Source organism: Cyprinodon variegatus, unplaced genomic scaffold, assembly GCF_000732505.1.
Source record: "Cyprinodon variegatus isolate N-32 unplaced genomic scaffold, C_variegatus-1.0 Scaffold428, whole genome shotgun sequence".
Lineage (NCBI taxonomy): Eukaryota > Metazoa > Chordata > Actinopteri > Cyprinodontiformes > Cyprinodontidae > Cyprinodon > Cyprinodon variegatus.
The window spans coordinates 377567-389648 of record NW_015150881.1 but is presented as its reverse complement, the minus strand read 5'-3'; the positions used below and the strand labels follow the sequence as shown (position 1 = coordinate 389648).

Below are 12082 nucleotides of genomic sequence, written 5' to 3'. Positions count from 1 at the left end.
TTTCTTTTTAAAAAAAAAATGCACATTAAATGAACTTCTTTTTTTGTCTAAACTAACTTTGGTTGCTTGAACACAACCAATGTCATTATTCACTGCCTCTTAGTTTGTTATATTTCCGTTCTTTCCAAACCTTTTCCAGATGTTAAAAGCAACGATGTGGTCCCTTGGGTGCTGAACTCCATCCTGTCCAGGTATATTCCCAGCCAGAACCCTCATGTGAGGCAGGCAGCCTGCATCTGGCTGCTGTCACTCGTCAAAAAACTGAGCCACCACAAAGAAATCACTGTATGTATAAAAAACACCTGCAGGGTTATCGTCTTCTATGCATGGACACAAGCTTTAAATGTTTGCCCCTCTTCCTTTGCTCTACAGACCCATCTGAAGGAGATCCAGGTAGCCTTCATCTCTGTTATCTCAGATCCCGACGGTAAGCTTCATCTTTCTGACTTTACAACAACAAACAACAACCATTCCTCTCCCTCATCCATCCGTCTCTTTCTTTCCATTCAGAGCTGAGTCAGGATGTTGCATCTAAAGGTCTTGGGCTCGTTTATGAGATGGGGGGTGAGGCCGATCAGCAGGAGCTGGTGTCTACACTGGTGGAAACACTTATGACTGGAAAGAGGTGAGGTGATGATTGAAGAAAGCCGTAATTGAAGATCAAATGTATAAGAGCTTGTTTAAAGTTCATTTTTCTGTGCAAACAGGGTGAAACATGCAGTCTCTGAGGATACCGAGGTGTTTCAAGGAGAGAGTTTGGGAAAAACACCTGATGGGTGGGTTTGTTACATTTAGTAGATGCACATTTTTCAGTTTTTGATTTAATGGTATTTAAAATGTTGATTCTAAGATTTTGTGCATAATTTGAGTTGAAACCAGTGTTGTATTTCCCCTCATTAAATCAACCTGTTATTTTCTAACAGCCAAAGCTTGTCCACTTATAAGGAGCTCTGCTCATTGGCTAGTGACCTGAACCAGCCGGATCTGGTCTACAAATTCATGAACTTGGCGAACCACCATGCCATGTGGAACTCACGCAAGGTGAATTCTCGCTAACAGCCACCATTTCTGCCAGGTTTACTTCTCCTTCCTCATGTGATCAAGCTTTTTTGTTTTATTTGTTTTTAGGGAGCAGCTTTTGGTTTCCACATGATCGCTGCCAAGGCGGGGGAGCAGCTTGCTCCCTTCCTGCCACAGTTAGTGCCTCGCCTGTACCGCTACCAGTTTGACCCAAACCTGAGCGTTCGCCAGGCTATGACTAGCATCTGGGATGCGTTGGTCACTGATAAAACCCTAGTAAGGATCAATGGTTCTGTACACTAAGATGATGGAGACAAATGTTGAGGTGGGTGTGATGGAAGCAACAGAGATCATTTGTTTTTGTGTTTCTGTCTGCACAGGTGGATAAATATTTGAAGGAAATCCTGCAGGACGTCATCTCCAACCTGACCAATAACATCTGGAGGGTGCGCGAGTCCAGGTACAATGCCCCAACGTCTCATTTAACATGATCTTTAGCAGGAATGAGATTTTAAATCTCAGGGTTTCTTTTGCAGCTGTCTAGCCCTCAACGACTTGATCCGAGGCCGTCAGGCTGACGACCTCATTGATTATCTAGCAGAGATTTGGGAGACGCTCTTCAGAGTCCTGGATGACATTAAGGTCAGAAGAAAGTAAACAGAAAAAAATGGTGCTTCTTAACGCCAAGATTTTAACGATGAATCGCTACCTGACCAGTTTTGATATGATTTATTTTAGGAATCTGTACGAAAAGCTGCAGACTTGACACTGAAAACGCTCAGTAAGGTAATGTGATGTGTCAGAGCAATGGTTGATATATTGTGTAAACTGTGCAAGTAGAAGTAGGCTATTTTAAGCTTGTGGGTTTGTGTGTAGGTGTGCATTCGTATGTGTGAGTCTACCGGCTCTGCAGCTCAGAAAACTGTGGCTGTGATGTTACCCACCCTGCTGGAAAAGGGCATCGTTAGCAACGTCTCCGAGGTTCGCTCTCTCAGGTAAAGATGCATCTACACACCAACTGAAATGTAAGCTCAGTCCAAACAGTTACACCCTGTTCTGGTCGGGAAAGTTGTTTGCTACGGAGCTGCAATACTATATTTTTACTCAAGTTAGTCACTTATAGTTATCAAGAAAATTACTCACGTAAAAAAGTATTTGGTAAAAAGGTTATTCAAGTACTGAGTAACTCATCATAATATATGATGTATAAAATCATGTAATAAAGAAACCAAAATGTAAAGTTATGTTTATTCTGTTTTTTTAAAGACTATTATAGAATAGTTAAAACAAATGATGTAACTAATAAATTAATATTATTGGCAGAACAAACACTCCTAAAGGATTTTCTTTTTAACATAAAACTTATAAAAATCAGTACCTGTAGTGGAAATATTTCCTCCTTTCTGTGTATTAGCTTGATGTCACAGTAGGTTAAAGTTCACTTATACACAAAAAAGAGCACTCATTTTAACTGAAACGTTAAAGGGGAACGCTGTTTTTTTTTACATTGGGCTCTTGATTTTACGTCATTACATCATGTTCTATTCACCCATATTAGTTTTGTGTCATTTGGAGCAGCTTGCGTGTATGACGTCATCCGCGCATGCGGACTGGAGTCGTAACAGGCAGCCTGGGCAACAGGCAGCTACGCTCTTCCTCTTCTATTCATTCGGCGAGATAATCTGAATCGTTCAATTCCATTTCGAGAGCGAGATCATCTGTGGTAGCAGCACTAGACATCTTCCAGGCATGTGAGTGAAACTAGCAGCAGTTCAGCGGACAGGAAGCATAAATAATAGCCGTCGCGTGTATGACGTCATCCGCACACAGCGGCTACCATTCATTCATCCTCTAAATGGAATTGAACGATTCAGATCAGCTAGCCGAATGAATATAAGGGTTAGAGTGTAGCCGCCTGTGGCCCGGGCTGCCTGTTACGACTCCAGTCCGCATGCACGGATGATGTCACACACGCGCCGCTTTGTTTTTAAAACATTTAAATATAAAAATATAACCGTGGATGTCTGGGGGACAGTGATTCCCCTACATGTTATTAATGCTGGCATACCATAAATCAGTGTTTTTCAACCCTGGTCCTCAAGGCACACCGCTCTGCGTGTTTTGGATGTTTCTGGGCTTCAGCACACCTGATTCAGAAGATTGCCATTCAGCAAAGCCTGATAATCTGCTATCAATTGATAACAGGTGTGTGAAAGCTGGGAAACATCTAAAACATGCAGGGCAGTGTGCCTTGAGGACCAGGGTTGAAAAACACTGCCATAAATGATAAATTATGACCAGTTTAGGTTGTACCTTCAAGTCGACTGCCAATGTGTCATTTGGAGCCCAGAGCTCCAAATGACACAAAGCTTATATGGGTGAGTAGAAAATGATGTAATAACGTAAATTCAAGGGCCCAATGTAAAAAAAAAAAACGGCCTTTCACCTTTAACTTTATAGAGCACTTTGGTTTTCACAATGGATGGAGTAGTCGAACATTTAACTGAGGTAAAAATGAAAGTAAAGTGCAGTAAAACTACTCCAAGAAGTAGATATTTGTAGATCTCTGTAAGTGAGTAAATGTAACTAGTTACTTCCACCTCTGGCTCTGCCCAGCTATTGGAACTGGTTCAGCATCCAGCCCCATTTTGGTTACTGAGGCAGTTTAACCCTTTGATTCAGATCTTGTCCCTTTGGACCTCATTATATGATTGTTTTCTTTATGATTTATTCCAGTATTCAGACATTGGTGAAGATCAGTAAAACTGCAGGTGCCCGGCTAAAGCCTCATGCTGCTCGGTTGATTCCAGCCCTGCTGGAAGCCCTCAGCACTCTAGAGCCGCAGGTCCTCAACTACCTCAGTCTCAGAGCCACTGAGCAGGAAAAGGTAAACCTCCTCTGTCTGGACTGTGAGTTATCCAGAAGTCCAGCTTGAGCTCATAAGATGTGTTGGCTCTTCCTCTGCAGAGTGCCATGGATGCTGCAAGGCTTAGTGCTGCCAAATCTTCTCCAATGATGGAGACAGTCAACATGGTAAAACGAAATGAAATGCTCAGAGTAGAATCGCTTCTACTAATCATTGAGGGCTTAAGCTGTAAATGCATGTCTTCTTTTAGTGTCTGCAGCATCTGGATGTTTCTGTGCTGGGAGAACTGGTTCCCAGACTCTGTGAGCTGCTTAAAAGTGGAGTAGGCTTGGGAACAAAGGTAAACATGTAGACATACGTACAGCAGATACTTCTTAACTACACGGGGTTTGATCTGTTATACTGGTGAACATTTGGTGTCTCCTTTTTGATTAGGGAGGCTGTGCAAGTGTCATTGTGTCCCTTACAGTGCAATGCCCCCAGGACCTAACCCCATACTCGGGTATGACAAAACGCTCCCGTCCGTTTTGTTGTCTGTTAAATGTTGAAGCTGAAGAAATTGATGGCTTTTAACCTGCAGGTAAACTGATGAGTGCCCTGCTCAATGGCATTCATGACAGAAGCACAGTGGTACAGAAAGCCTTTGCCTTTGCTTTGGGACACCTGGTCAGGGTAAGCCCCTCTGCTAACAGGAAGCTTTAGGAATATAATTAAGCCATAGCTTAGCCTTAATCACAGACTTTATCAATTCTAATATTTCTTTTCCCACAGACAGCAAAGGACAGCAGTGTAGAAAAACTACTACTGAAGCTCAGCAACTGGTACTTGGAGAAAGAAGGTGGGTCTGCGAGGGAAAGTAAAACCATAGGTTCACCTTAGGGACTGATCATTTACCAGTATTTGTTTAAAGTAGTAATAAAATAATAAGACATTGCAAATATGCAAAGTTCCTCATACCTCTTTTAGTTTTTCCCATTTGTTCACATAACCAAAAACTTCAGTACATTTCAATAGGAACTGGAAAGCTCTGTTTAATTCATTCATTTTCAAATGACATTTTGGATTCTTTTTTAATTTAATTTTCTTAAAATTGAATTCTATGAAGTTTTGGATGCAGTTTCATTTCCATCCAATTTGATATCTGCTGATTCAGATATTCCAATTCCAGAACTTTATTATTATTTCCTATATTAGGCTTTAAAACTCCCTACAGTATCTCTACATATACATATTTCTCCCTGAAGGCAGCTTTAAGCAAGATGTAAAAAAAACAAGAAAAACTATCATCATATAAATATAAAATTGTTATAGTGTCATATCGATTTTAGGCCACTCTGATACCCCTGCATGAAACCAAGGGTTAAAACTAAATACATAATTCCAGCTTCTGTGTGAAGGTTTCAGCAGTTTGTTAGAAATCATAAATGAACAAATGGTTTTATTAACATCAACGAAAACGACTGGAAGATCAGGGTAAAAGGTCACACACAGAGATGCACGGCAGGATATTTGGTTTTTCCTGCAGGGAAACCTGTAAGATGCTGCAAAAGAATTGAGAATGGAGTCGAGGTTCACCTCCACTTAAAGCCAAAGCTTTATGTGGAGGTGATGGAGTGGAATGGGATTAATATCTCGAAGTAATAGTTATTTGCGATAATGGCCAAATAAAAGAAAGAACTAATCAAATAAAAACCATCCTGTTACTTTAAATGCACAATAATCCAGTAAAATGTATCGAAGTGTAAACAAAAGTTTGTTATGCAATGTTATCTTTTTTGCTCCCCCAGAACCAGTTTACAAGTCATCGTGTGCGTTAACAGTGCACGCCATCAGCCATTACAGCCCAGATGTGCTGAAGGCCCACGCAGGCGTGGCCCTACCGCTGGCCTTCCTCGGCATGCATCAGGCCCCGGGTCCTGACGAGGAGAAAGGGGAGGGTCATGATGCCACTCTGTGGTCGGAGGTGTGGCAGGAGAACGTTCCAGGTGAGCAGCTGAGTCATATAACTAACGACCAAAAATTCATACTGATCATCAGGTGATTAATCTGGATCCAGCAAATGGAAACAAATGTTTTTATACCGCTTCCAATGAATAATTAATAAAGTTGATACCTCTAAAATAAGCAATGCTGTAATGACATATGAAAGATGGTTGCCTGATTCTTGTATTTAGCAAAACAATAACCTGGAAACTTAATTTTTTTACTGATCCCAGGGAGCTTTGGGGGCATCAGGCTCTACATGACAGAGCTGATCACCATCACCCAAAAAGCCCTGCAATCTCAGTCCTGGAAGATGAAAGCTCAGGGTGCGGCTGCCATGGCAACTGTTGCTAAAGAACAGACGGGGTCATTGGTGGCGCCGCACCTTGGTTTGGTGCTGACGGCTTTGATGCAGGGACTGTCTGGGCGAACATGGGCTGGAAAGGTTGGTGAAGCTTCTGTTGTTTGAAGAAAACTCAGCAAACAGCTTAGAGTTATTTATCATTTATTCTTTTTGTTTAGGAGGAGCTGCTGAAAGCCATTGGATCCGTGGTGTCCAAGTGCAGGTCAGTGCTGAACGTTAACCAGGTCTCCTGTGTAGTCCAGGAAAATATCCATGTTATTATCAAGCTTTGACGTTTGGACTGTTTTCTGCAGGCGTAGATAAATCCCTACCTCTGTCCAAACCATCCATCAGCCTTTGCTTTGGAGAGCTGTTTCTTTAAAAATGAAATAAATCAATAAATAAATACTGCTATTGTTAAATTATTAATACATATTTTATGAAATAAATTTAACCCTGATGTTAAACAAAATATTTTAAGACATTCTAAACTTTTATTTATTTTAAAATTTAGTTTTAGTTCTTTTTTTAACCTTTTATTTTGTAAAGCTATACATATTTCAGGGACCGTTTTACTTGTGAGCTCTTTTTATTTCATGTTCTTATATTAAAATAAGGGGGCGGGGTTTTATCTGTGGGGCAGCGCTGGGGTGCTGAGTACGGGACATGGACATGATGTTTGCCACTCTTATCAGCTTCTCTGAATAAGTCCGGGATGCTTCTGTTTTCAGACATTTTAAATCAGTTGAAGATCTTCAGAAAGATTAGAAGCATTCTGCAAAAAAGGCCGCCAAAAATTGTCTTCATTACTTTTCTACCTCTCCTGCTTCTTCTCCCGTTCGTTATTTTGCAAGCTAGTTCCTGTTTTCCTCTCAATCAGCGACCTCGCCTGCGCAGAGATAAAACCCCGTCACTTTCAATATAAGAACGTAAAATAAAAACAGCTAAAAATAGAAAACGGAGTTAAAAAAATAAAAGCCACTCTATAAAGTAGCTTTACAAACTAAAAGTATCAAAAATATTAAACTCAGTTGCGAAATAAATAAATTAATCTGGAATTAAATAAATCAATCTTGAAATAGAATAAGATAAAATGTCTTTTTAAATATTTATTTAGTTTGACTTCATGGTGACGTTTAATTTAAAGAGTATTAATTTATCAATAGCAGCCTTTATTTATACAAGTATAAATAAATCCATTTTAAAAATCTAGTTAGAAAAAAGGAAAAGCAATTTTGATGTTTAAAGTTGTATAAAAGTTGTACTGACACATTTTATCTGTGGAGTAAAAACTGCTACTTTCTTTTAATTTGCTCCTCTTCTGCTTTTAGTGCGGAGCTCAGGAAGCCCTGCAGCGGCCAGCCCACCATCCCTGAGGTGCTGGATGTTGTGTTGAAAGAATGTCGTAAAGAGAACCTGGTTTACAAAATGGCTGCCCTGCGCTGTGCTGGAGATGTTCTCCAAAGCAGCCAGGAGGACCGTTTCAGGGACATGGCTGACATCCTTTTCCCTCTGATCAAGAAGGTTCATTTCTAGATTCCAATGCTTATCATAAGACTGTTTCTAATAAGACTTCAGAAAAAAGTTTAATCCCATGTTTTAATAATAGAGCTGTCCAGAGAGCGGCGGTGCCTCTCCCAGATCTATGGAAGATGATGATGATGATGACGACGATAAAGGTGTGAAAGATAAGGCGCTACAAACTGAAGCGATGCTCTGTGCTTTTGAAACACTTGGAAAGACATGGCCAAGAAACCCACAAACTCAAGGTAGCCATATCTGTTCTCCTTATTGGATTCCCATGAAGCTGAACTGAAGATGCTGAATCTTCTCCATGTTTGCAGCCCATTTCCAGTCCGATCTGTGCACCCTGATGTCTGGGAAGCTTAAACTGAGCACATGGAAGGTGCAGCTGGCTGTTCTTCAGGCCATGAAGGCATATTTTGAGGGGTCAGAAACCAAAAGCAGTACTTGTTTTATTCTCAAAGTCTTCAGTGTTGAGTTATTCTGGAGCCTAAAAACTGATTTTTATTTTATTTTTTCATCCGTGTAGTTTGTTGTTGCTTGAGAAGGGTAACGGGGAGATGAATGCACTATCACAGATCCTCACTGAAGCCTGTACTGCTCTCACATATCCTTTAGGTAAGGAAACCATTCGATATCTGTTGGCTTTAATGAAAACCTGATGTTCCCGTATTTCACAGCCTCTTTATGTTTCACTTTCTCTTCAGAAAATAAAAGCTACTCCTCAGTGAGGACAGAGGCCTTATCTGTTGTGGATCTGATCGTTAAGAGAACAGGAGGTAAGATTGTTGGATTGCTGCTCCGGGGTCTCATTTGTAAAGCTTGATTAAGCACAAAGCAGGGCCTAAAACTTGCATATGTCACTTTTCACATGAACTTTGTGATCTAAACCTGAAAACAGGGAGTCCCTTATGACTCTGACCCATCCTTATGGGGTACGCACGTTTTTTAGGAAAGGGAAAAATTCCAAATAAGATTTAGAGGTGGGCAATTGAAGCCATGTCATAATTCTACGCAGGTATTTCATCATAGATCGACATGTTCTCTGTTCATCACAGGTGTTAAAATAAACAGGGTCAGTTTGCATAACCAGTGTAGGAAAAAGGGAAGGGTAGCAGGATGCAAAGTTCTAAAGGCACAATATAATATATGACTAAATTCTAGGTATATGTAAATTATATATTTAATAAGGGCAAAAAAATAGATGTGCCTTATGCCACTGTCAGATTATTAACAGGATTATGTATCTATAGAATTGCACATATCATCCAGTAGCTGATGTAATATTGCTCATGGAGGTAAGATCTCATACCTTCCTATAAACTCCATAACCTAGCAAACCTAATCTCTTTCTCTCACTCAGCCACATGACTGTGTCCAAATTCTCTATTTTCTACATTAGATTCATCAGCTGCATTTCAATTAACCATCAAATTACGCAAACTGTAATTAAGAAAATAAATTTGCAAAATGGAGACTTAGATTTAGACAGTACTTTATTGATCCCTTGGGAAGACTCCCTCTGGAAATTAAGGTTACCAGCAGCTTACAGGGCAAAAAAGTATTAAGTTAAAGTAAGTTAAAATTAAGCAAAAAAAAAAAAGAAAAAAAGACAGTGATATTTTAAAAACAACAAACATATTTTTTGAGAGAGATTTTACTCTTGATGGGTTTTTTTTTCTGCCGCATTGAAATTATTATACTTTGCAAAACTGCCATCCCAAGCCATGTTGCAATGCCGTATAGTTAACTTGTAAACAAACGTATTAATGTGCAAATTTAATGGAAATACTGTGATTGCGTTTTTTTTTTAACCAACTTTTGCTCATTTGTAATAGAAAAACAAACTACTAATCTAGTGGGAGAGACTGGTGTCATACCCTGATTGTGAGCTATTTAGTTGTAAATGGTGCAGGGATCTGATCAAAGATAATTAATTCCATGATGCATAGTGCTGTTGCATGGAATATTCTTATAAGTTTTCAAAAATCAAACCGTGTCAGAAGGGTATATTTACATAAGGTTTCAATAGAATACATTTATATTTGTGGTTGTAATGTGACAATATGTGCAAAAGTTCAGAGGGTATGAATACTTTTGCAAGTCTCTGTATGTGGCCGTGTCACATGCTTGTCAGGAGGCCAAGCAGTCTTGGAAGTCGGACCCAAACTGGTTGAAAGAAGTTCATGCTCTCAAGAGTTTTCAGCTGACAAAACTTTAAAAATTTTTCCTGGTGCAGGACATCAACCAAACCACACCAACTAAGAACAATTGCAGACATGTTTTTTATATAGAGGAGGAACTAAATTGGAAGAAACCATTTTTAAAAGGATGTTCAGCTTCACAATAAGAAGAAAAGGAAAATTTGGTTTTAACAAACTAATAAAGAAAATACTTTTACCAATAAATATAGAAAACAAATATTTTAATTCAATCCAAATAAATACTCAAACTCAATATAGAAAACCCCAACATCAGATCAACCTCCCCCCCTTCAATTATCCAATGGTGCAGTCCTGTACACACCTGCTTCGAAGAGTGAAACAGCAGAGATATTTCACAATATTTTAACTCCTTAATCCATGAATTTCCCTTTTATGAATAGTTAAACAAAAACAAAATATTGTAAAGTGAAATCAATTTACCATTTTACAAAAATGAAAACAAGATGTGGCCAACCAAAAAAACCACAACCCAAACAAACCCACTTCACCCAAAACAACAAAAATAAACCAATGTAGAAAACCAGATGCTGTGTTTAGCTGCTACTTTGGCCAATATACAGGTAACAATGGCTCATTGATACAGGCCGCTAATTTGTAACTGTGTTTTTTATACAAACAGAGAGCGAGCAGTGGGACTGCATGTCTGCAAGGAGCCGTGAGCAGCTGCAGCGCTCGCTGTCAACGCTGCAGTCCGACAGCCGCCCTGAGCTGAGGGATAAGGCCCAGGAGCTGCGCAGACGCATCCAAAGCCAACCCTGAGCCAGCGTCTTTTATGAAACATGTTCATCAACAAAACAAACCACCTGCTAGTACATATCTTTCTGATTTATCTGTGATACATTTGTGTTGTTATAATCTACTCATTGAATCCATCTAGTCTGTGACGGTGCTCTGGTTGAACATGTCAGGATGCAAAGCTCCAACAATAATGAGTGAAGTTTCATTTGTTTGGTTCATTTTAGTGGAAAGTGAGTTGATGAGAAATGTTTTAGAAACCAGTGTGCCGGCTATGTGGACACTATAAAGCTTTAGCCCCAGAATGGGGATTTTACTACTGTTGTTGGTTTGTCTTGATAATAAACGTCATTCTCTGAACATCAGCCATGCAGAAGGCTGAGTGCAAAACTTCACTGCTGTATAGTGGGGAAGTTTGTTTTTCATGTGCTAAAACTACGTGCCAGGTGAATGAGATATTATAAAGCCTGAAAAGAAGAGAGAGCCTGCTGTTAACTTAAAGGTGATGCGATAGTTGTTTGAATTTGTCTATCATGAAATAAAACTTTGGACCACTGACCCCATTTTGACTTGTTGACGTGTTTATTTCTGCAGGCTTGTTTGATTCCACAGAATCAAGTTTATTGAGTAAGTAGGTTTGCACTTTCAAAGAATTTGACTTGGTGTTGACAGTGCAGACAAAATATATACAGAATTTATAATCTATAGCTGTATAAAATATACTATATGCAATATATAGTATCTAGCTATGTACACAGTCGACTGTGTGTTTATGTAACGCAGGAGGTCTGGAGACGCTACGTTGGTGTAGCTTCTAGGTCCTGAACGGGGGAGGGAGAAAGACCGCGACGGTGTCATAGGGGTCTCTGGGCCTTGTTGATAAGGCTGGTAGCAGATGGGAAGAAACCGTTCTTGTGGCGTGAGGGTTTGGTCCTAGTGGACCACAGAGGGAAGTGACTGAAATAGTTTGTGGATAATAATAGTTTACAAAATGGTGCATTAGGCTGCACTTTAAAATATAAAACTATCTACAGCTGTTCTAAATGAAATAATTTTTTGTTAACACTCGTGTATACAAAATGAGAAAATAAATCTAAGTCTAACATTCCACATGTAGTGAGATATCGAATCCATTTCAGAGCCATGAAGTGAATTGAATGCATGTCTTACCTTTAGAAGAGTCTCAAGCAGCAACATGTTGCTGAACTTTCTATTTTCTGTTGCATTTTATTTCAATAGCAGCATAATCTCACATAAAGCTCACTGACAGTTTTTTTGTTTTTACAAAATTGCATCAAATTAAATCAGTGTCCCTTGGATACCAACATGCCAGTTGCAGGTGTAGAGACCAATTGTTCTGTCATTAGAAAATAAAAAGGAAACTTA

At 39.5% G+C, this 12082-nt stretch overlaps 1 protein-coding gene across 1 annotated transcript in view; it reads left to right on the top strand.

The window, feature by feature from the left end:
• kiaa0368 (KIAA0368 ortholog) overlaps positions 1 to 11252 on the top strand; it is a 26413-nt gene extending 15161 nt beyond the window's left edge. The window contains exons 19-43 of the mRNA XM_015388560.1: positions 140 to 285; positions 373 to 427; positions 511 to 625; positions 708 to 776; positions 924 to 1041; positions 1129 to 1296; positions 1401 to 1480; positions 1557 to 1662; positions 1759 to 1806; positions 1897 to 2015; positions 3757 to 3907; positions 3988 to 4053; positions 4137 to 4226; positions 4322 to 4388; positions 4467 to 4558; positions 4658 to 4724; positions 5674 to 5871; positions 6103 to 6314; positions 6392 to 6435; positions 7544 to 7736; positions 7822 to 7981; positions 8057 to 8162; positions 8266 to 8354; positions 8444 to 8515; positions 10581 to 11252. Of these exons, the coding sequence (XP_015244046.1) occupies positions 140 to 285; positions 373 to 427; positions 511 to 625; positions 708 to 776; positions 924 to 1041; positions 1129 to 1296; positions 1401 to 1480; positions 1557 to 1662; positions 1759 to 1806; positions 1897 to 2015; positions 3757 to 3907; positions 3988 to 4053; positions 4137 to 4226; positions 4322 to 4388; positions 4467 to 4558; positions 4658 to 4724; positions 5674 to 5871; positions 6103 to 6314; positions 6392 to 6435; positions 7544 to 7736; positions 7822 to 7981; positions 8057 to 8162; positions 8266 to 8354; positions 8444 to 8515; positions 10581 to 10720 (2771 nt within the window). The 3' untranslated portion in view covers positions 10721 to 11252. The remainder of the gene's footprint in view (positions 1 to 139; positions 286 to 372; positions 428 to 510; positions 626 to 707; positions 777 to 923; positions 1042 to 1128; positions 1297 to 1400; positions 1481 to 1556; positions 1663 to 1758; positions 1807 to 1896; positions 2016 to 3756; positions 3908 to 3987; positions 4054 to 4136; positions 4227 to 4321; positions 4389 to 4466; positions 4559 to 4657; positions 4725 to 5673; positions 5872 to 6102; positions 6315 to 6391; positions 6436 to 7543; positions 7737 to 7821; positions 7982 to 8056; positions 8163 to 8265; positions 8355 to 8443; positions 8516 to 10580) is intronic.
• Positions 11253 to 12082: the final 830 nt, after the last annotated feature.